This window comes from Aulonocara sp. 'chitande type north' Nkhata Bay, linkage group LG11 (genome assembly GCF_057382095.1).
Source record: "Aulonocara sp. 'chitande type north' Nkhata Bay isolate Kocher_YH1m ecotype deep benthic linkage group LG11, A_spYH_male_GT1.1, whole genome shotgun sequence".
In the NCBI taxonomy this organism is placed as follows: Eukaryota; Metazoa; Chordata; class Actinopteri; order Cichliformes; family Cichlidae; genus Aulonocara; species Aulonocara sp. 'chitande type north' Nkhata Bay.
The window spans coordinates 18349502-18373620 of record NC_141354.1 but is presented as its reverse complement, the minus strand read 5'-3'; the positions used below and the strand labels follow the sequence as shown (position 1 = coordinate 18373620).

Genomic DNA, 24119 nt, shown 5'->3' with positions numbered 1-24119 from the left:
AACAGCTCAAAGAAATGATGAAAAGCCTCAAATTACCATGACATTCATCCCCATGATGAGTGGATGTAAACGTCTGACCACAACTGTACATAAACCAAGCATGCTTTAATAAGTCTGGTTCTCCAAAGTAAACAGATTACATTTGAAATTGATCGTTTTGATTTGCTAGCCTGCCTGATGTCTTCTGGTTGATTCAGACTATCGGATTACTCCAGAAAGGAAATGAATATGTTTCATGTTTGGACAAAAAAAGACACGTTAAGCACAGTGTCATGGTTTACAGATTTGCTTAACAAATGAACGATCAGTTTGATCTTGGATACTTTTGACCGGATCTGATCCTGGGAGGAGACAGAAAACCCTTTGGGATTGTGCCAGGAAGGGCATCCGGCATAAATATCAGTGGAGCTATCTGCTGTGGTAACACCTTGTGAATAAGAGGTCACAAGCAATTGACAAAGCCTTTGCCATTTTCCTTGCAATATTCCAACTAGCCAATTCATTGGTAAGTAAAATAAAGCAACACTGCTCGCTACATCATGGAATAATGGCGTCCATTCGGGATGAATATTTGAGGATACTGAAATTCAGTCAAGCAGGATAAAATAAATTCAGAAAGCACTGTGCTTTAAATAGGACACGTCACTGGCACATATGTTTAACTCGAGCATGCAAAACACCCACAGATGCAGACTGTTCCTTCATTACCACAACTGTCTGAATGTGAGTCAGTGTTAGTGACACATGAAGATCTCACCAGACACGACACAAAGCTGATAATTTCCGTGTTTCAACACACACGCTGAGTTTATCTGGCTGGCTGACTATCCTTGACTTCACCCACTGGAAGTGCTGACTTGTCAGTGCATGGGGTAAGAGATCCCAGCTGTGTTTGTTGCAGCTGCTGTGATGGTCTACATAACACGCACAAAGTGATTAATAATCTTTACTTTCTCTCCTCCCATGTGTGATCCACCATCATATCTGCTCCTGCTCGTCTATTCTGCTTTCTTCTTCTTCTTTCTGTGAACTAGATGTGTAGTGTGATTTGCTCTGGTGTCATTCTTCCCCCTTTTTTCACAGAAACAACATTAAAAGAAAGAACTGCAGCTAATGAGAAGATGGGTGTTAATGTGTAGTACGATCAATGTCAGCTGTTACTTAAACTGAAACTGGCACTGGGGGAAATACAAAGACTCTGAAAATACTTAGAAAAATTAACCACAAATGATTTTTTTTCTTAAAGTGAAAACCATTACAGCTTTTAAAGGTTCCTTAAAGAAGACTAGAAACAGAGAAAGACGTGGACTCAGGAGTTCCCCAACTTTGTAGTCCATTTCTTTAATTTCACACACCTTAAACAAACCTCCTATTGCACATAACATTACAGTACTCAGATCTATATTTTATCCCTCCTTGTCTACAATAACCCTAAATTTAAAAACATATTCATTAAAAAAATAATTTCTCCTCATTCATAACATAATATACTCTTCTGTGTTAAAAATCATTATGTAAAAGCATCTCTTTGATACGAAGGAGTATTAGGGCCACATTAAGAAAAACATGTATAGATCATTTTGAGAATAAAGTTAAAATTTCGAGTCGAAAAACTTTTTCATGGAAAAAAAAGTCATAATGTGAATATTACAGTTGTTTCAAGACAAACTGCCATGGTTGCTCTACCCTCTGCTTCAGATTCAGTTTTAGTAACAATAAAGGAAACAGCACACAAACACAGTGTGGTTGATAAGTATAAAGATGGTGCAGAAAGCTGCATGTGGTCAGATGGAAAAAACACAAACTCGGAGGAGTGCATTTGTGCAAAATGAAATAGCTGTTAAGCTTTTATCGATGGTTATACTGTCGTGCAAAAAAGAGGATGTATGTTGTATCACAAGACGGCTGATCAGTTTGTGTCACTAACTAATCTACACAAGGCATTTTGTAGATGGTATAGCAAAGGTGGCAGTTTGTCTTGAAACAAAAAGAAAGAAATCATTTTGAACAGAATGTCAGTTTTTCATCTGAATGGACTTTGGATCAAGTCTTTTTTAGAAATATAATTTAACAAGAGTTTTGCTTTATGTAAAGATGTACAGTTCACAGCAGGTCGTGCTATCTGGGCAGCATTTCCTGCAGGTCTGCCACGACATAAGCAACCACGGCCCACAATGCCGAGCAGAGGTCCATGTCTCGAGGGTCCTGGACGCTCATGGTGTCGCCTTCACTGTGGTGGAACCAAAAGTAACGGCTGTCTGCCACGTGGAGGCTGGCACCTGGATGACACAGGGACAGAATGATGCACAAAGAGCGTCACAAAACATGCTGGAAAATCTGAAACTTCAGCTCTGGAAACAGTTCTGGACTCAGAGTTTCGCAGCTGTAAAGAAGCATCGTCATTGTGTCTGGTTTATTCCTTTAGAATATTTCTCTTTATGACTGGTCACAGCTGTAATTTGTAATTTGTGTCCTTGTAATTTGAAACTAACGAAAACCACCAAAGGAAAATAATCTGCTCTGAGCCTCAGTTTACATTCTAATTTTATATCGACTTCTTGTCTAAGCTATTAAAAATGCTTTGCTTATGTTTATGTATTAGAAAATGTTGTATTTACTGTGTACTCAAGGCTTTAATTTAGTTTGTGACCTAGAAATCATATTAAACCTATATTTAGTAAGTGACATTCAGTTAACAAAGGATTTTCTGAGCTAATAGCTGAAAACTGGGCATGTTTTGACATGTTTTACAAGCGTTTACAAAAGAAGATGTGGCAGGCCTAAAAAGAAAAAAGAAAAAACTATCAGCAGATGTAGAAGCCTCATCAGAAATAGTCTCAGTGGAAGAATGGCTGTCAAGAAGCCATTTCTAAGGAAGAGAAACAGGGAGAAAAGGCTGACGTATGCTAAATTACACAAGTACTGTGATATTTAGTTTACACAAGAACTGGATGAGAACAGAGGAACAGGCTCTGATGGAGTGATGAATTCAAATTTTAAAGTTTTGTTCAAATCATCATCAATTTGAGGTCAGCAGAGACATACAACAGTGAGTGTTTACAGCAAAACACGGTGGAGTCTCTCATGGTTTGGGACTGAATTTCAGCCAGTGGTGTTGGAGATCTTATCATAATTGATGGAATTATGAATGTAGAAAAGTGCAATCACTATGCAATACCATTGGCCTCCCCAGACCTCAACAATATTGAAGCAGCGTGGGATCATCTTGACAGAGATGATGGGAGAACTGACAAAAAGGCAGTCAACATCCAAAGAAGAGCTTTGAATGTTCTTTAAGAACCATGGAGAACTATTCCTGAAGACTTCTGAAGAGTTCGGGTTGTCAAACCAAATATATATTTAAACTTGTTAGAATTTTGCAAACTCTGTTTTTGCCTTATATAGTATATTTCCGTGTATGTTTGTGCTTGCCTCATCAAATCACTGCATTAATTTCCCATTTTCCAAGCAAAATATAAAGAAATGAGGGGTAAGTTAGTAGTGTACATTAGTATTGTTAATGTTGTATTGTATATGAGTCTGTATGTAATGCGAGAGTTACTTTATCAGCTAAAAACACACGTATAGGTTGTAACAAAAAGTTCTGTTATGGTGACTATTTGCTGTTCTTCTTTTCTTTTATAGGGTGTAGTAATTGTTATTCTGCTTTTTATACACTTGTATTCATTGAAGGAACCGCAGACTACTATTTTCTAAAACCATTTAAAGGCCAAGATGACCCTGCTTGTACTTGAGTTATTCTTTATAATGTTAAAGTCTTAAAATCTCCACCCATTCCCTAAATAAATCTTTTAGCTTCCATCCAGATTATTAAAAAAAATTCCCACTGCTAGTAATGCTGACCAGTCACTCACAGACACGTGAGTTCCCTTTAGAACAGTGTGGCCCCACATTTATCCAAAATTAGCAGAAAGTTCTGCTTAAACATCACTTCAAGGTTAAAATGTAGGATATAATGGAAAAAATATAATCCTGTGTCACATTGGTGACCTGTCCAGGGTGCACCCTGCCTCTCCCCCTATGGTAGCTGGGATAGGCTCCAGCCATTTCTGCGATTCTGATAAGGATAACAGGACAATAATTGATTGATGAATAGAAAAATATACATTTATATGGGAAAGTTTAGGAATGCTAAGCAAACTGTAACATACCTGAAACTCGATGAATACAAAGTGTGAAATGCATACAAACTGAAATAAGATGTGAAAGGTCAGAGAATGTAACACATATCCTAATAAACAACTAAACTGTTTTGTTTTTTTAATGTATTGATTTTTTTAATCAATTTCATCAAACTATAATAAACTGCAGTAAACAGAACCTGCACTATATAATACGGTACTGTAGATGGCAGTGTAAAAAACAGAAATCTGCCCAGAAACAAACAGAAGAACCCAGGAGCAGTTTGGTTTTGGTTAGCGGTGTCAGTCACGTCGAGGAGGTGTTATTTTCTTCAATGCAAACGTAAACTCCCATTGTATACACTGCCACAGGAAGACGAAGTGAAGGAGCAGTGGTTAAATTCATTTTCACTACTATTCCTCAGCAGTACAACCCCAACCGCGTATAGTGCTCATTCATTTTACCGAGAGCTGCTTCCTGAAGCGGTTCAATGCTGGATTTTCGCAGTGGTTAGTCCTGAAAGACGAGTCAGTTCCCACTTTGCTGGGAAAATCTGGAGAGTCATGAGTGAGTGTGCTCTGTTATATTTTTACTGCTGTTACAGTGCAGAGCTGCTTGTGTAGCAGCAGTAGAGCACTGTAAAATAATATAAACCTACAAATAAGCCCATTTAAAAATGTGTATTGCTTTAATTTAACCATCCGCTCAATCTACCAAATTGAAAGAAGAACCCAATATAAGGCAATAATCCTGCAGGCATTTCCTACTAACACTTATTATAATGTTCACCCAACTCTGATGCTTGATGATGGTTGATGGTTTCAACATTGAATAACTGGAGTCGATATGCAGTGCAGATATCCATCGGTCACTTCTTCCCAATCAAAAAGAACATCTCATTTAACCCTAACACGTGATAAATGACTCATGGCCCTCAAAAAACAGCAGGTGAACGGAAACACTGACGTCTATTTTGAAGATATAAAGCACTGGTTTTTTGTGTGTGTTCCAAATACATGGACCGGTTTCCATTGCTTCTAGTGCTTTCTTTATTTGCTACTTTAGGATCGACTGTGACCATCCTTTGCTAAATGGTAAATGGCCTGTATTTGTATAGCGCTTTACACATTCAGTCATCCACACACATATTCACACACTGGAGATGGCAAGCTACATTGTAGCCACAGCCATCCTGGGGTGCACTGACAGAAGCGAGGCTGCCGGACAACTGACCACCACCAGTAGCCAGCGGGTGAAGTGTCTTGCCCAAGGGCCCAACGACTGAGCCACGATTGCCTGGAGAGGAGAAAATGCTGTCCTACATACTGAACTTAGAGGAGAGAATCAAAGCATCGATCCTATCACACTATGATCAATCAGATATCAATACCAGCGTTGGTATCAATACTGTTTGGATTGAACCACTCTCCTCTACAGACCATTCACGACAACAACCGACATAATAAACAAAGTGATGCAGATCATGTAAATGTTCATTCATTCATTCATAAATGTATTTTCCATTTCATTCCATGACCTGCTGATATATTTGGTTTTTAAACAACAGCCTGTTGAACGCAGAGCTGAACTCTGAACATCCCACTGCTGTAATAAAACCTACTTGTTCAGTTGTTGCCTTGCATGAAAAACAGATGTATATAAGCTCTCTAAATATTATGAGATATATTAACTGATCAAAGCGTGTTTAGGGTTCTCTATAATTAGTTTGCGTTTGCAATTGCTGTTAGGATTATCATAAATCAATGTATACTTCAGGTGAGCTGGGATAAGTGATGGATGGATATGTGTGTTTCTCTTTGAAAACAGTGAGGCGGTTCAGATAAATGAGAGGACGCTGAAATCAATATTCTTTTGATATAAGAAATAACTCTTTCATAGAAATTGCTGAGCATTAGGACTCAGGTGCAGAGCAAGACTCCTGCATATTTACAAACTGAAAATGTGTAAAAGTGTGCATCGCTTCTTATTTTTAATAGCGTATTGCAGCATTCACGCATTAATTTAACACACTAAGGACTAATTAGCTGCCGTTTTAGAAAATCCAACAGTTTTTTTAATGTCTAACGTACAGGCGTTAGTATTTCCAACCTTAATGTTCCCTTTTCTTTAAAATTCCAACCTTTGTACTGAAGAGAGATTTTTCACAGGCTGTTCTCATTTATATGGCCTCCATAAAACAGCAGGGTTTACACATGGCAAAGTAAGGTGTGTATTTTTTGAGTCCATCTTCTGATCATTGTAGTTACAACACAGCAGATATCTGGCATTACAATGTTAGGAGACTAGTGTATGTTCGAATTCTCAGCACACCGCTCTTCTCTTTTTTAAACTCCTTATCAGTTCTCCTACCCACCCTTTTGCCCTTGATTAAGTACAATGACGTTTTCCTTGTGGAAAAGAGGCAAAGGAGATAGGAGGTACTTTTGGAAAGCACCCTTTGACTAAGAAGCAGTTACTGGGGAAATCTATAGATATCTGCTCTCACAGTGTATTTTCAAAATGCCAGATCAGATAAGCCTGGTTCCATCCAGCCTCTAAAAATACGTGCAAATCCTAAACTTTTAATGAAACACTTTTGTTAAAACCTTTGAATTTAAGCTGAAAACCTGCACTTCAGCCACATCTCAGTGATTTGATTTAAACTCCTCTGTGGTGTCATCATTCAAGGACATGGCCCCGAATGTTTCTAGTAATGCTCAAACTATCTATTAAGTTGTCCAGCTGTAGCTCAGGAGGTAGCATGAGTCATCTAGTAGTTGGAAGGTTGGTAGTTCAATGTGTGTATGATTGAGTGAATGAAGCTTTCAGTAAAAAGTGAATTGAATGTAGAGTTAAGAGTTTATAAGCACCAATTCATTTACAGTTTATTTGTAAAAAACCTGGCAGGTGATTGGCTAACTTAACACTAAATGGAGAAAAGTTTTGGGCCACACAATCACTTAATCTCTGCATTCAAGTATTTTCAGTCCCATTGCCGCAGGTGTTTATAAAATCAAGCACCTAGCCATGCAGCCTGCCTTTGCAGACATTTGTGAGTGAATGGGTTTGCTTTAAAGAACTCATTGTATTTGAGTGTGGTGCTCTGACAGGATGACACTGCTGCAACTTCTCATGAATGAATGTATGAAATGTATTACCTCCTACCTACTCCATGCTGTTAGTAATATTGTTGCAAAGTGCAAGTGTTTAGGCTCAATAACTGCAGAGTTGCAAACTCCCTCTGGCTTTAGCATCAGCACAAAAAGTGTACACTGGGCACTTCATGTTATGGTTTTCCATGTCTGAACATGTTGTGTACATTTACGTGGCCCAGTACTAACTAACCACATGATATGCAATAGGAGAACAGAAAGAGGAAAGATTAACTAACGTCTGAGGCACTTTGAAAGCAAGCAAACAGCCAGTGCAGCAAGTTTTGAAGTTATAATGTTGGCACTGAACCTTACCATCTTTGGAAGTAAAATTTGCACATAAAATGCACACTAAAAAGATTTGAAGATTGAAGTAGGTAGTAGATAAGAAAATTCTTAACAGAATTAGGTTTAAAACTATGTGAAGATCACGATCTACAGATGATTTTGCCATCTGCAGAAAAAGCAAGAGGAGGAAATGTATAAAAACTTAAAAAAAAAACAACCCTGCTGGTATCTGAAGTGTGATGACAACTCTCACGTTATTTAAGAACTGAAATGTCTGCAAGGTGAAGCCTGACAGAGACAAATTACTAAGAAATAAAAAAAGTCTTTTAACATTAGATTACAATTTTTTTGTCTATACTTGTGCGCATTATTTCATGGCACTTAATTTCAGCTTTATTCACTAGCAGCGGAGTGCTGGTATCAACATCTCTGCTAATTTATGTTACGATTCAGTAAACCTAGAAAACTGCTGAAAGCAAGTCCTGTCACAGCCACTTTCTGTGCTTCTGGGCAGTTATTTGGGCAGCTGAAGTGCTGATTAAATGAATAGGAAGATGGTGGAAAATTTAATTTTAGTGGTCACTGGGACATAAAACTGCATGTGCAGACTTCACAGGTCAAGCTTGAACTGCTTAAAATTTATTGCAATTTGGGCACAAAATAATCATTTAAGAGTCACATTCCTTACAAAGGTTATACTTCAAAAAAACATGCAACATTGCATTCCCTCAGAGAGCCAGCATGATCCATGTCTGTGGCTCTCCCAGCAGAGCACTGAACAAACTCCATGCTAATATCACAATGTGGTCAGCAGATAGCTAAACATGTTTGATTTTGCAAATCTTTTTATGCCGAAAGCCCAGTTAGACACTTTGCTGTTAGGCCACTACACTATGAGATAGATAAATAACTGCATAGTTGAAATGAATGAAAAGCATTTCAACTATGTATTCAGCCAGTAAAATGACTGGCTTATATGTGTTGCACATTGGCTGCTGTAAAGCAAATGATTGCTTTAGAAAACCATTTTTCATATAATGAAATTCTCACATGGATTCAAGTAATTGCTATGACACTTAAATTATTACTTGAGTGTCATAGCTCTGCTTTGTAATTGCTCATACTGTTATTGCTTTTTAAAGCTACTTAATGCCACAACTCGAGGTTTGACTAGTTTCAGTTCTTTATTTAGATAGATGGCTCTTGTCGGGCAGGCCCTGTTCCTAAGTCATAAAGCCACAGCAGACATTAACGGATGAGCTTAATCTCATTAAAATTAAATGCTAGAATTTTCTTTTGTTAAATAAATATTAAAAATTTGGGGCCATGAATCTTTTTTGCTTAAAAAAGAAGTTTAAGTGAAGAGCTAATACTGCCTGTGTCATTGTTTAGGGCAGTAATAGAGGCCTTTGTGGCATGCTGATCTCTGTCTGTAGCTTCCCAGACTGCTGCCCCAGAAAGAAGATCAGTCAGCACACAGCTGTCAATGAAAACCCGGCAGATTTCCCTCCGCAGTACAGGTCTGTGGCCCTTCAGATGATCAAGTCATGCAAAAAAAAAATCCTTTTTTGCTTCCACTATAATGCATATATGTGGAGGATCCTGTCAGGGTTACTTGTTCCTTGTATTTGCACTTAAGCTACACAGGCACAAGTTCCCAGCACAGATTGTTGGTGTTTGCACCGTCACCTTTCCCTTGGACAGCCCCATGGTGTTCCTACAACCAACATTAGTAAAGCGATCATCTAAGAGTCCTCGACTCAGCCTCGAGGAGGACCCTTAAAAATGCACCTTCGTCGAAGGCAGTTTGTAAAGAAGAAGAAGATTTAGCGTGATTGAGGACGGCATTTTCATAGAGGGGAGTTAATGAATAACACACCAACACTATGTACTACAAAATCAATTCTCAAGTGAAAGGCAAGAAATTGGCCCTCACTTATGAATAATGTGCACAGAAATGATCTTTTCTGTGGATAACTCTAGCATTCAGCTGCTGCGTCAAGATGTTAACAGTTGACACTTATAATGGTTTTCTACTACAAAAAGCAGTGTATGTTTTCATATCCTACAATCACCAGAAAAGAGAAAGTATTCTTAAAGCACAGAGTGTCGTGAAGCAGGGCGTGAGCCACTCACACACGTTAACAATGTAAAACTCCAATTAACTGTAATTGAGGCAGCTAAATCTCTGTCTCTTCAATACATCAAAGAAGGGGTGTTTCTGCACCACATGTTTAATGAGGTTTTAAGTCGTCTTTCACACATTATTCTATGGTGTCTTTGTGACTGCAATGTTTCACTTCTACAAAACGCCTCATTTTAACGTTTACAAAACCACTAAGAGAAACTAACCAATGCCTAGTCAAAGGAGCTTGCAAAGAAAAGCGTCTGGACTTCTTTAAGTTGCTTGAAGACGTTTCACCTCTCATCCGAGAAGCTTCTTCAGTTCTAACCAATGCCTACTCTCAAAATCCTGAAAAACTGAGGTAGACTACAGCTTGGTGGAGATTGTTGTATTTACTGCTTGGCACAGTTATTTTGAAGTACTTGGTTTCCCACTTGTAAAAAATGGTACCGTGCAGGTCTTCATGAAAACTGATTTAGCTGTTGGCTGCTCAGCTGTCAGGAGCCTTTGTCAGCATATGACAGCTCCTGTTATATAGGTTGCAATATGATGTGTAGAGGTGCTTATATTTCTTTTTTATGGAAATTATAAAAACACATACTGTTTTAATAAAAGTCAATTCTTCTCCACTTGTAAGTTTTTTTGTATTTGTGGGTATGTGTGTTACTTTTTTCCTTCTCACTTGATTTTGTAGCTGCAAAATCCTACATCGAATCCTATAAATGAATCTCAGAGTCTCTAAAGTTAACGTGACCTTACTTGTGCTCAGGTTATTCCTCTTACTTACAGCAGTCCCCTGTCTGCAAATAGGAGAACTTCAAATCTAGAGGACTCTAAGTAACCCCACTACTATTAATATTGACTAATGACATCTGATTCCCAGTATGAAAACTCTAAAGGTCAAACACCAAAAATGTTTGCACTATCCTCTCTATCATCTCCCCTGAGATTGTCACTGTTGCTCAAGTAAATGGACTACAAGGAAAAGATGAAAACTTGTGGAGGACAAAGAGCGCATGATGTGTCAGCCTCAGATAACAAACTCACTGCTGTGAACAAAAACAAGAACCAATTCTCCAGCATCGGTGGGATAGTGCCAAGAAATTAGAATGCAAGTGGTGACATCCAGCATGAAAGAAATCATTTTTGAGATACGAGGTAGTGGAACATGATTAAATTAGATGGTTAAAGTTTACACCAGGGATGTCAAACATAAGACCTGGGTTCCAGAACTTGTCCGCCAAAAACTGGCCCACTGGACTGCTTTGGAAAATGTGAAGGAAGGGATCAATTTTAGACTTTTAACTGTTTTACAGCTTTTCTAATGGATAAAGACTTTCCCATTGCCATTCATACTACACGAAAGTAAGAAACAGAACAATTAAATAACAGTAAGTTCCTGTTTTTCATTATCGGCTCTCAAAAGTTCACAAAAAAGGAACTTATTCTCCTTTATCGACCAAGATTTATACAGGCCTAATGACTTATTTTTGAAGTTTGGCTTTAAAATAAAAAAAAAAGTAATTCTCATCTTTCGGTAACCATTTGAATAGGTGCAGTACCTTATGCCACCGTAATAAACCAAATCTCCTTGTAAAGCTCGTCTTCTCCCCTTTCTGTAACTGTTTAAACTTTGTCTCTAGCATAAACATTAACGTGGTAAATAAAGGGTTAACAATTTTTTTTTATCATAATTACAAGAAAGTGTGTGCAATGAGCTTAAGGAACTTTTTTTGTAATTATGCATTTAAAAGTTTCGTGCTAACAGATTTTTATCATTTCGTACAGCAGCATTTCTTTGTCATATAGACAAAATTGAGAGGTTAAGAGGCTGCAATCAGACTCCTTTTTCTTATATTAAAATATATGAGGGATTCAAAGTGTAGTTAAACTTCTTTACACTGACAGAATGGGTAGTTTCTCTTAAGGTCAAAGTCGACTATACCATGTAAAATGTGGCATCCATGGTCTTCAGATTTCCATTTAGTATTTTGTTTTCTTTTCACGCAATATATAAAAAATTTTTATTTAAATGTAATTCAGAGTATTTTGTGGTTTGCGATGTCTTATAAAACTGTAAATAATGACTACAAGGCAATAAAAAATATTACTACTATTAGTGGTAAAACTGTTTCTAAACTACAAATTCAGTTGTGAAAAGACTGATAAATTGCTTGTGCCCAAAATGTATTTATACTGTTAATATATGAGTCAGTGTCTTTCTATATGTTACAATCCATCTTCAACAAACAGTAACACATGTGTAGAAGAAAAGAGCAGAAAATAGTTCGACAAATTTCTAAAGTAACAAGAAGACAGAAACGGACTTCGATATTAGGTAAAACCTTTTCAAGGGTTCATTGTTTTTTCATAACATGCAACACAGAATAGCCAATTCAAAAATGTAAGTAAACCAGCTTGAGATGATTTGAGTTTTTAGGCATGTGTGTTATCCTACTGGAAGATGGGTACACTATAGTCATGAAGGGATGAACATGGTCAGCAACAATACTCAGGTAGGCTGTGGTATTTAGACGATGCTCAGTTGGTACTAGGTGGCCCAAAGTCTGCCAAGAAAATATCTCCCAGACCATTACACCAGCAGCAGCTTGAACTGTTGACACAAGGCAGATTGGATCCATGCTTTCATGTTTACCCCAAATTTCGATCTTAATATCGTAGCAAAAATCAAGAATCAACAATGAAAGTTTCCAATTTTGGTGAACCTGTGTGAACTGGAACCTGTGTGCTTATTGTACGGTGTGGTCTTTTGCTGCTGAGGCCCATCTGCTTCAAGCTTCAATGTGCTGTGAGTTCAGAGATCAGAGCCATCAGATCAGCAGTTTCTGAAATAGCCTGTCTACCATCCACAACCATGCCCCAATTGAAGTCACCTTCTTTCCTCATTCTAATGCTCAGTTTGTACTTCAGCAGGTTGTCTTGATCATGTCTACGTGCCTAAATGCACTCCCATGCGACTGGCTGATTAGATTTTTGTACTCGCAGTTAGAGATTTAAACTGAGATACAGTTGAAAAGGAAGTAGAAGAGGTCTGTATGTTTTTTAAAAAATATAACACTAAACAATTTCATACAATTGATTTGATTAATCTATATTTATTACACTTTATTTCAACTCTATACTGTATTAGCAGTAACAGGACTGTTACAACTTTAACTTTAATATCCATAATTTAGACGTCTTGAAGTGTTGCTTCATAGCTTTAAGTCATTCTAGTTACAATACACAACTGGCTTTAAGGAAGTGGAGCCAGATTGTATTAACTAGAATCTGTTCATAGACCATCGGTGAGAATGTGATTCTTTGTGCTCAGCACTTTCCACCGAAGAGAGATCATTAAAATTCCCACCACTAAAAGTAGGATGTGTTACTTCCTTTTTAACTTTGTGCTCATTAGTGATGTGGCTTTCCCCAGCCTATCCCAGCTGTCATGGGGTTAACACTCAGAGACAGACAGCTATTCATGTAAATTGAATATAGTTGTAAATATTCATTTACAACTATGACCAATTTTGAACAATCAATTAAAAAAACACGCATGCTAGGTTAATTGGAAGGAAGATGGAGAGAACCCATGGAGGCATAGAGAGAAAATGCAAACTCCAATGTCCCTACTGTCCCCTTTAAAATAAACCTTTAGTTATACCATTTAGTTGCAGACAGGCATATTGATTAGACTGACCTGGAACTCCTGCCTGCATCCATGGTGAGATGTCTGTCCCTTCACCGTGGGCCTCGAGTTTGGTTGTATTAATGGGAGCCAAAAGTTTGACCACTTCTTCCATCACCTGTCGAGATGGAAAAAGACACAGGAAATTATCTTTATATAACTATTATGACAATATTATGATTGTAATTTCTAGATTTGAGCACTACTGGAACATTCAGTGACAACGTACAGATGCTTTGGTTCCACATTAACATGATAGATGCTGTGGTTCCTACTACTTCCTTTTTACATGTAAATATATGGAACCTTTACAGACTTTAATGAAAAAACAAGTACATTTACTGGACAAGATGCTATTTTCATGTCAGTTTGCAAAATCTGTGTGCGGCAGAATTCACAATCTAATACCACTATTTTTTTTAAATAGTTGGGTTTTAATATCACCTTTTGTGCTGCATCACTGCCTGTAAATTGCAGGCCAATGGGGGTGAACGTCCCCAAGTCGGACTCCATGACAAGGTCAAAGTTGGACATGTTTACCTGTGTGCAGAGAGGACGCAAAAAGGGGGAACATGTCATGATCAGAGATAAAAGGTGAAAGAAAGCAAACCGAACCAAAGTACTCGCAAACAAAGCATACACACTCAGCCAGCCACTATAAGTACCTTGAGCAGCTGCCTTAACTAATTTAGGCAATTTAAAACGTAATTATACATCAAATGTAAGAACTGGACCAGTCCCACGGGCAGTTATGGTACACTGGTGTTTCTGGTTTTTAAAACGCAGTATATTACAGGTCAGGGTCTGGTGTGCAGCAAGAACTCCAAAGAAGGAAATTGTAAGACTCCAGATTCTTATTTATGTCCTTTGCACAGGAAAAACATGGGAGCTAGCCAAGTCCCTTCAGTGTGGTGGAAGTGCCTTTTTAAACTGCCTTTTCACAGTTGTGACCCTTCCTGCTTTTTGGGCAGCTGGAATAACATTGGCTCAGTGCTTGTTTTCTACTGATTGGCACGGTAACAGCAGACAGTACCTTGTGTAGATTAAAGTATTGCTGTGCTCCGACTCCGCCCTGCTCCTCGGCTGTCCACAGCACTGTTCGCAAAGTTCTCCTTGGACGCAGACCTACAAAGAGATGAAGACACATACACAGTATAGAAAGAGGAGGATAACGGCTCCAAATATTAATAATGACATTTTTCTTTTCTTTTTTTTTTTGTTGAATAAAAGGTCTTTGTAGTCTTTGTTTGATGACCCAGTCCTTGTCCAAGGCTCATTCAAGTAAATTGTCCACAAAAATACTGTACTTTATATGCAGGTCTGCCTCCTGTTGTAGTTGTGTGTATTTTGTTCCTCTGCAAACACTGGGGTGAAATTACTGTTTACAGTCAGAGGATTTGTTTTTCATTTTGTCCCTGTGTTTAGAACTGGAAACTTTAGCTCCACTTAATGATCTTTTTTTTTTAAATTGGTCTCAGTATCGCCACTGCTGGTTATTCTGCTTTCTGTGTCGGCACATACTGATTGTTTCCTCTCTTTTTAATGAACACATTCACTTATTCTAATAGAATTATTAGATTTCATAGTAATTTTGTGACTCAAATAAATAAAAATAAACAGAGGATGCTCTGCTAATCCAGCGTAAAATGTTTTAGATTAATAACATGAATAGGTACGTTTGCCATCTCCTTTTTCTGATTAACATTTAAGCAAAACTAATAAACTTGAGCTTTTATTGCATTCTACAATATGCACATGTTATCATTGCTGAAGTTTATCTGTGATTTACTTTAAGTATTTCTCTGTATATTACCAAGGTCTTTGATGAGTGACAGGGCCTCCCAGGAAATCATGGCTCCGCCTCCGTCATCCATGGCACCCTGGCCCACATCCCAGCTGTCCAAATGTCCGCTCAGTAAGACAACCTAGAGAGATTGTACAGATAAAGAGAAAATGTGTAAACAAGAAACAGAGGAGCAAATCTGAGGAAACAGATAGGCAGACAGTGCTGCCCATATCCTGTTGACTTTTTATTAATGTCGACACAAATAGTTAAAAGTCCAGTTAATTTGATTCTTTTTTTAACAATAAAAAGGTTTGTATCAGCAGGAAAAGTGAGATTCGTTTAAAAAAAAACAAAAAACAAAGAAAAAGATGAGAGCACACGGGTCAGTGTATCTGTACTCACAGGAATTTCCAAGCTTCCTGTCAGTGGGATGTAGATGAGCCGTTGTTCAAGGTTGCAAAACATTTTCTGACCTGATCTAGCCCTGTCCGTGCAATGACCCAGAGTCTGCACATTCCCGTAAAAACCAATGTGTTTTTTTTTCACAGTGTTTGCTTTCTTATGTAACTGAAATGGTAATATATGCCAATGTGTTGGTTAGTCGCCCATTTGATTCCAGACTGAGATGTCTAAACTATAACATTGGAATGGGATTATTTCCAGATACAGATGTTTCTCACAGAATGCTTTGCAGTAATTAATTTTTTTTCTCCGAAGTAAGTTTAAACTGGGGAGTCTAAATTATAGTATCTACTTAGCAAAGGAAAAGTGTAAGGAGTTTACCTTTATTAATACTGGTAACATCACTATTTGTGAATGATGCATAAATAGTGAGAAGTTCCACCCTCTTTTAATTCATACGTTTTCATGTAGAAAAGATTCAGACTAGATGAAACAGCAGTGTGTGAAAAATTAAGTTCACCTTTACTGCTTCCAAGAGTTTAAGTAGCAGCCAGCTGCTGCTAATCAAATGTACTTGATTAATTTCTCATCAGCAAGTGTGAGCACAGGTATAAAACAATGTTACAAAGTAAAGATATCAGCAATGTCTGAGAGAAGAAACCACTGCTGTCTATCAATCTGGGAAGGGCTATGAGGCCATTTCCCAGAAACAGTGTACAGTGAGAAATACTATGCATATTTATCCCAGCAAATTCATCCCAAGGTCAGACCATGCAGTGCTCAAAATAAGAAGAAGATTAAACAAGTATGACTAGTTTTTGGAAGAGGTTCCAGGAGGGGTTAAATTCCTCCATATGTGAAAGACTGATAAAGTCATACATGAAATATTTAATTCAATTCAATTCAATTTTATTTATACAGCGCCAATCCACAACAACAGTCACCTCGAGGCACTTTATATTGCTAGGTAACAATAACACACAGAGAAAAACCCAACAATAAAAATGACCTCTTGTGAGCAGGCACTTTGGCAACAGTGGGAAGGAAAAACTCCCTTTTAACAGGAAGTAAGCAGGCAAGTAAGCAGAACCAGGCTCAGGGCCGGCCATCTGCAGCGACCAGTTGGGGAGAGAAGGAAGACAGGATAAAAGACATGCTGTGGAAGAGAGCCAGAGATTAATAGCAGTGCAATCAATGCAGAGAGGTCTATTCACACATAGTGAGTGAGAAAGGTGATTGAAGAAGAAGTACTGGGAATCCCCCAGCTGCCTACACCTATTGCAGCATAACTAAGGGAGCATTCAGGGTCACCTGATCCAGCCAACTATATGCTATATGCTTTAGCAAAAAGGAAAGTTTTAAGCCTGATCTTAAAAGTAGACATAGTGTCTTTTTCCCGAATCCAAACTGGAAGCTGGTTCCACAGAAGAGGGGCCTGAAAGCTCAAGGCTCTGCCTCCCATTCTACGTTTAAATACTCTAGGAACAACAAGTCCAGAGTCCCCCAGTCCAAGAGAGAAGAGCTCTAATGGGGTGATATGGTGATACTATAAGGTCATTGGGACTGGTTATTCAAGACAAGGATTTTGAATTCAATTCTGGATTTAACAGGAGGCCAGATATATTTACTGTTTCACACAAACTCCTCATTTATGGGAGCACTGTCATCCTAGAAGGGGATCACTCCCATCAAGTGACTCACTACAACAGTGATGCTCCCATCCAAGGAGGCAAGTGGGCCCATTCCATTACAGCATAATATTCCCACGCTGTAGTTCTCAAGTATTTGCAAATACATTACATTAGTAAAGAGGCCAGTCCAGCAGCGAGCCTGGTTTCACATTAACAGAATCATATACAGCCAGTTCATCCCAGGTTACAAACTGCATGAGGGATTTTGCAGTCAAGTCGTCTCTGCATTTAAACCATTCTTATAAACACACAGATTTGGGTCACCAATAGCACTGAAACATCAGGACATTTGTATATAAAATGAAACCTCAAAATGTGGATTTATTTTTCTATTGTACTGTAATTTTTACATTGGTTACACTCAGAAAAATAATCCTGCTCCTGTTAACTTGATATTATATTTATATACACTCAGCCACTTGGTTAGTTTTGCTATGACTCTGTTTAAAGCCTGATTGTACATTGTGGCCATAGCAGAGACCGCATAATGTGCTTTGGTTAAAAGTATAAATTATAAGAGACCACAAATGTATTTTTTTTAATGATTCATTGTGGTGTATGTAATATCCAAGCATGTTTTCCCCAACAAAGAGAGGGTAACATTTACAGTCAGTTCAGAAATCATTCATACCACATTTAATATTTGAAAGCTTAAAACTTTTTTAAAACTTCAAACTAAAAAGAAGGAAGAAGAAAGATGTAGAAGTTGGAGTGGGTGGAAAAATTCTGTGACAAACTTAACTGTGGGAATGACTCATTCAGCCCCAAATGTACATCTTCTAATGAACACACACACACAAACGCACATACACAATACGTCAGCCACGATAACTGCTACTGCAAGAGCACAAAGTCACAGGGCCAGAGATGATGTCAGCCATGTCATGTGTTTCATTTCCCTTTCTATAATAAAGCTCCAAATGCTGGTTCCTATATCAGAATAGTAAAAGCTTACATCAGCGCTCTGGTTCAAGAGTCCTGACGGATTTTATCTTGGACTTTGCATTTAGGATGTGAACTTTTCAAACTGTTAAAGGGGGGGGGAGGCTTGCATTTGTGAGGGAGTCAAAGTTTACACAGATATAGTTCATATATCCCACATTAGTGGGAAATTTTCAAGAACAAACATTGTATACCATCATATACCTTCATCTGCCAATAAAGCAAATATTGCACACACACTTCCTTAACAACAACAGTAACATCCGCATACCAGGCAACCTCTACAAATATACAGTATACACCAGGGTTATCAGATGCCACTATGGAAATTTCACACAGAGCGTGATAAACTGAGATGCAAAATTCAGTGTAGTCAAATTGAACAAGACACCCCCCCATTTCCCTGCATGTTTGTTCCACACACCTTTCATCGCTTGTCTTTGCAAATAACTGCTACTATAATTTACATACCCGCTCAGCTATTTAGGACATGTTGGTTTAACCCATCATGAGCTGCCTTGTGTGAATGTACAAACTCCAAACAGTTACTTCCAGCACGCCAAGATAAATCTGTCCCTTTCGTTTTAACTGCAAACTGTTATGTTCTCTGACCTTTTGGCCTCTTGGTGAAAGAGAGCTGCTCTCTCCCTATCCAGTTCCAGGTCTCCCACACAGCATTTTGCTCATTTAAGTAACTGCCTATACGGCTCCAGCAGCCAGCGCTCCTCACTGTTTGGCCACTGGGCTCTAAGATGTGTGGTTGCTGGAGCTGTGCTGTTCAGTGTAATCTAAAGTGATCTTTGGAGTTGAACTGTGGCAAGCCTGTGGGACCTGTCATGCTCTGTTGCTCTGTGTTTAAGGAAACCAATCTGTATGTTAGTGGAAGTTTGGTAAGGGTTTGCTGTCATTTTATGTACACAACTGTTCTCCTGTTTTGTGGCCAGCCAGAGCACTTGGGCATTGTATTTTTGTTTCAACACATAGCTCAGTGTTTCTTCTCATTCTAGTAAGAATGGGGGATTTTACTTGCTTTGGCCCTAGAACCCCTGGTGTCTATTTGCTTTCCTTTTTCTACTTAATTTAATATTGTAAGATAGTTGTAAATAAATTCTTTGTTTCCTATTCAGTAATATTTCTTGGAGATGTATGGTTATGTTACAACTCAGCTTCTAGGTGAGGCGTTGTAACACAAACTCAAATATATTTACATACATCATGTACATGGCGCTGAGCATGCCTCTAAGCCCATTTAGCACTAAAGCCCAGAAACCTTGGGTAGTATTTCCAGGGGACTCTAAAAATATCTCCTCTAAAAACTGTATTTGCATACACTGAGGTTTCTGCAGGAGCACATAATCTATTCATCAGGTTCTACCTGTTAGATGTGTCATAAATACAAAGCACCTGCAGTGAACTGAAAAGGTATACTCTGCAGTTCAGTAGGTAGTAATTTAGTCCGCTCATAGGCTTAGAGTTAAAGCAGGCCATAGTTTGTCATCTCGTTCTGTTCTTGACAGTCTGATATTGAAAAGGTTTGCTACTTAAAACTGTGAGTTTGCGTTCCCTTTGTGAAGTAACAACCTTACATATAATCCATACTGGAATAATATGATATTTATATCACAACCGATATGCTTCATGTAAACTGAGTAGTTGCAGTTTGCAGTTTTATGCATTATATTACCTTAAAAAAATACTGAGTAGTAAAAAGCTTGGTTACATTTAGCTGAGTTGAACTGATCAACTATAAATTTTATTTTTTTATGGTCAAAATGTTATAATTGGCTTACGAGGCAAATGAGAAGAGAAAAGAAAATAATCACTTATACTTACCAGAATATCTCTGGTAAGAATACCTCAAGGTGCTTTGTATTGTAAGATAAAGACCCCACAATATTACAAAAACAACCCCCTATGAGCAAGCACTTGTTACAGTGGGAAGGAAAAACTCCCTTTTAACAGGAAGAAACCTTTGGCACAACCAGTGGTGGATATCTGCTGTGACGGGTTGGGGGTGGTTACTGTATTGTTTAAATAATGCAGTGTTCTCATGAAAGCCTATTTTATACTGGTTCCTGGAAAGATTAAATCACATAAGCAAACACAAAATACAGGCAGAGTTAAGGGCTGTCGGAATATCTTCAGTCAGCAAAAACAGCCCACACTATTATTTCCTTCTCCACCGAGCTAAGATAAAAGTGGAAATAACTAAGAAGGAGATTTAAAAATGGATTATTGGGACATCTGATTTCCTTGTGGTTTATGTGTAACATCCGACAAAACGGATTTACTGTAATATCAAAGTGGAAACTAGACAAATAATAGATGAGATAAATTTGTCAAACATGCATATCTATGTTATGAGTGAGTGAAAGCTACCTGCTCAGGGTGTTGCCAGCCTTTTATCTCAGCCACCGTGTTGAAAGAGTCAGCATCAGGAAGGGTCTTGGCTCCCATGGTGAGTTTAACCACAATTTTCTGACCTCTTTGTGCCATACGCCACATCAGCTCAGTATCCTCCACAGTGATGCAGGCTGTGGGGATGCGCTTCACTCCATCTTGGTAGTCCTGCCAGCCTGTGTGGGGACTACACAGGTAGTGATAAAGACAGAGATGTATGTAATATACCAGTGATAAAGTGACACTACAACATTTCTAGACAGTCAGATAGCTGGACACTTGGAGAAGATAGATATACCTGTTAATAGAGAATGGAGTGACTGATCGAATGAGTGTAGCCACAGCTCCTACTTTGGCTGCCTCAGAGGCACCATAAGCACGGTATGCCACTGTCTCTCCATAGCTAACATATGGCTGGTTAAAAACCACAATCCTTCCTGCGGCCTCACTGGCTCGACGCTTCAGTTCCTCAAAAGACTGAACTACCAACACCTCTGCCTCAATACCTACAGGAATAACAATCAATCAGTGAGCAGTAAAGGAGAAACAGATGAAATGAAAGCTGTTTTATACGACTATGGTCTTTACCTTCAGGGGGTGTTCCTACGCTGCTACCCAATCCCAGTATAGCCAGAGTCTTGGCTCGAGGAGCAGTCATCTCTGCACTCTCCTTCCCCCGTACCCAGTGTGGGATTTTTACTGGCTCTAGATAAGACAATTAAACTATGTTTATATTCACCAGAAATCAGCTAGAGTTCCCGTACGTTCTGAAACACATGTTGGATAAAAACTGTAAAACTTACCCAGGTGTACATCCAACCCATCCTGCACCATGGCATTGTACATGTATTTAATAGCCATCTCCAAGTTGTTTGAGCCACTGACGCGGTTTCCTATAGTGTCAGTAAAGTCTGCGAGCCGTCTGTAAGAGCGGTTCTGGGCAGCACCGAACACAGCCAGGTCAATGATCTGTTTGGCCACATCAGCATAGCCTGCTACCTCAGCTGCAACCCCAGCTGGGATCATGCAGAGACACACAACAAGAACATATCAAAACACTGTAAAGGCTTGCAAAGACTGTTCCCGTTCCACCAGTTAGTTCAGGTACACTGTTGTCATTGTAACTCAGTACATAAATCCCAACATTAAACTGATCAAAGGATCCAAAGTAACTGGAAAAAAATGCATGGGTACAGAAGGCATTTATTAGCATTAATTATAAACTGGTTGTTTTAATAAAGGCCTTACTCTCTCAGAGTTTGGGTTACCTCTCTTTGCAGTATCATTGGATAAGACTCTGACAGCAGATCCTGAATTTATAGTTTGTGCAGAGTGGGGATGACCATCACAGAAAGAGGATAGGTTGAGAAACACATTGAGGGAGAGGAGGATACATAGTGTCCCCTTCCAAGTCATCTGTGAAAAGAAAATATCAGTGTGTTGTTGTCAGTTGATGTTAAATTGCTACTAAATCCTCCTTAAACCGCACACACACTGCAAGTATCCTCTCATCTTAGTACGAACTAAAAAGCAAACATGCATCACCCCTGCTAACACAGTTAATCTAGCAGATATGATTCAAACAGGCAATTCACAAAGACACTTACTTTGCACTACAGCAGGTATTTTCTATTTTTGATATGCGAGTGTGTATATGTAAATGTATAGGCATGTGTTTGAATATGTATATGCAGTTGTGGTATAAAAAGCAGGCATAAATTAATCGTAGTTTTGGGCTTTTAATTATTTTTTTCAACTGTGCTTTTTTCATAGTGCAATGATTGCACAAGAATTTGGTTGAATTTATTTTGGATTTTCTCTAATCCACACAGGGTCAAAAACAAATATACAGGCTCTACAGTGTACTTTAACTTGACCGGGCCAAGGCCTATTAACTTCTCATTAATTATCATGATTGACTTCAAATTTTGCTTTCTCTTTGCAACAATAGAACCACTGAACTACCAGCATGACTGTGAAGTAAGGTTTTACATTGCCATGGACCGAGAGGGTACCAACTAAGAAAAATGCTCCAAAATCAACATCTTCAAGCTCAACTGAAATTTGCAGTTGCCCACATGGACAAGCCAAATTCCTTCTGGAGAAAAGTTTTATGGTCAGACGAGACAAAGATTGAGCTGTTTGGCAACAATGACCTAAGAACACTTTACTAGCTGTGAAGCACGATGGTTGTAGCGTCATACTCTGGGCTGTTTGCTGCCAGTGATACTGGTTAACTGCGCAAATTGGATACAATAATGGAGGACTACCTCCAAATTCTTTAACTTCACCTCAAATCAACAGCTAGACAATTGAAACTTTTGAAACAATTGCATGTTTCAACAGGACAATGATCCCAAACACATATCAAAACTGGTTTTGAAATGAATAAATTATGCTAACATTAAGCTTCTGGAATGGCCTCTCAAATCCTCTGAAAATGTTTAGACTATTCTTAAAAGCCAAGTACAATACAATACAAGGAAACCAACCAATTTAAATTAAATCTACAAATTCTGTCAACAAGAATTTCCAAATAACCAAGCCAGAAGCTTGTTCGTGATTACCAAAACGACTACCATCCGGTCAAGGTGTGACTTGCTAAGGGACATTTAACTAAACCTGTATGTATACTTTTTAGCCCATGTGGATTAGAGAAAATCAAAAATAATTTAATACTTGTGCACCCATTTCTTGTTTTTTTAACCAATTACCATGACATTCATCCCAAGATGATGTATATGTGTAAATACCTCTTTTTGGTATGTTACTGGGTTTATAAAACCAAATATATGCGGCAAATTTTAAACAAGGAATTATGATAGGAAAGGACATAAACAGGAAGTAAAGCGATAATTACAAAACAGTGGAGAAAGGGTGGTATTAAATAAGTTTATGCTTATTCCTACTCCTTTTTTTTCAATATGTTAAGCCATGTATTTTTGTATGCTTTTTGCATATATTTTTTAGATATTCGAAATTAAGCCTTAAGCAAGAAAAGCTATTATTTTACAGTACTACACTATACGTGAATGGCGTTTTATTGGAAACGTTACGCTATCCCCAGTTATAGTTTTACTTTCACTTTAGGACATTACAATTATACTTTATTTCTTAGTAAATGTAGCTGGACACCACAATTGTTAAATTATCATATTAACACAGACGGCTTCATTCTCATTTTAAAAAACAAACACGATATATAAAAAAACTGCAACACAGACGAATAGAGAAGGACAGAAACGTTACAGCGGTTTAAACATTTCACAGTAACAATGAGCGCAAAAAGCGCTTCTCCATAACAGCACAAACCCTTCGAGTCAATTCAAAGTCTTTGGTTTTGTTGACGTTGCAGGACTTCGTCCAATTTTAAGGATATGCCAAATACACAAATACCGCAACGTAAACAGTTCCGTACTCGTGATTACAACCTGCATAGCGCACTTCCGGTTTGTCTTATTTCAAAATAAGAGCGTCATGCTTACCATAACAATAGTTT

The 24119-nt window shown here is 38.2% G+C and overlaps 1 protein-coding gene and 1 pseudogene across 1 annotated transcript; one reads left to right on the top strand and one right to left on the bottom strand.

The window, feature by feature from the left end:
- Window positions 1-1316: 1316 nt before the first annotated feature.
- LOC147318772 (carboxypeptidase Q-like) lies at window positions 1317-24096 on the bottom strand. Its single transcript, XM_086310877.1, has 11 exons — window positions 23933-24096; window positions 21889-22036; window positions 21424-21636; window positions 21209-21325; window positions 20919-21126; window positions 20600-20807; window positions 15213-15324; window positions 14433-14524; window positions 13844-13939; window positions 13412-13517; window positions 1317-2279 (listed from the first exon to the last, which is right to left on the bottom strand). Exons 2-11 carry the CDS (start codon window positions 22034-22036, stop codon window positions 2119-2121), a joined length of 1461 nt encoding a protein of 486 aa, XP_086167003.1. The 5' UTR covers window positions 23933-24096; the 3' UTR covers window positions 1317-2118.
- On the top strand, window positions 3484-9418 carry LOC147318773 (uncharacterized; annotated as a pseudogene).
- Window positions 24097-24119: the final 23 nt, after the last annotated feature.

Excerpts from the sequence above, each read along its gene's own strand:
- LOC147318772 (XM_086310877.1), bottom strand. The coding sequence starts at position 22,036 with ATGACTTGGAAGGGGACACTATGTATCCTCCTCTCCCTCAATGTGTTT. Across the intron at positions 21,326-21,423 it reads TGGGTTGGATGTACACCTGG|AGCCAGTAAAAATCCCACAC; the intron begins GTAAGTTTTACA and ends TGTCTTATCTAG. Across the intron at positions 13,518-13,843 it reads GCAGTGATGCAGCACAAAAG|GTGATGGAAGAAGTGGTCAA; the intron begins GTGATATTAAAA and ends CCATCTCGACAG.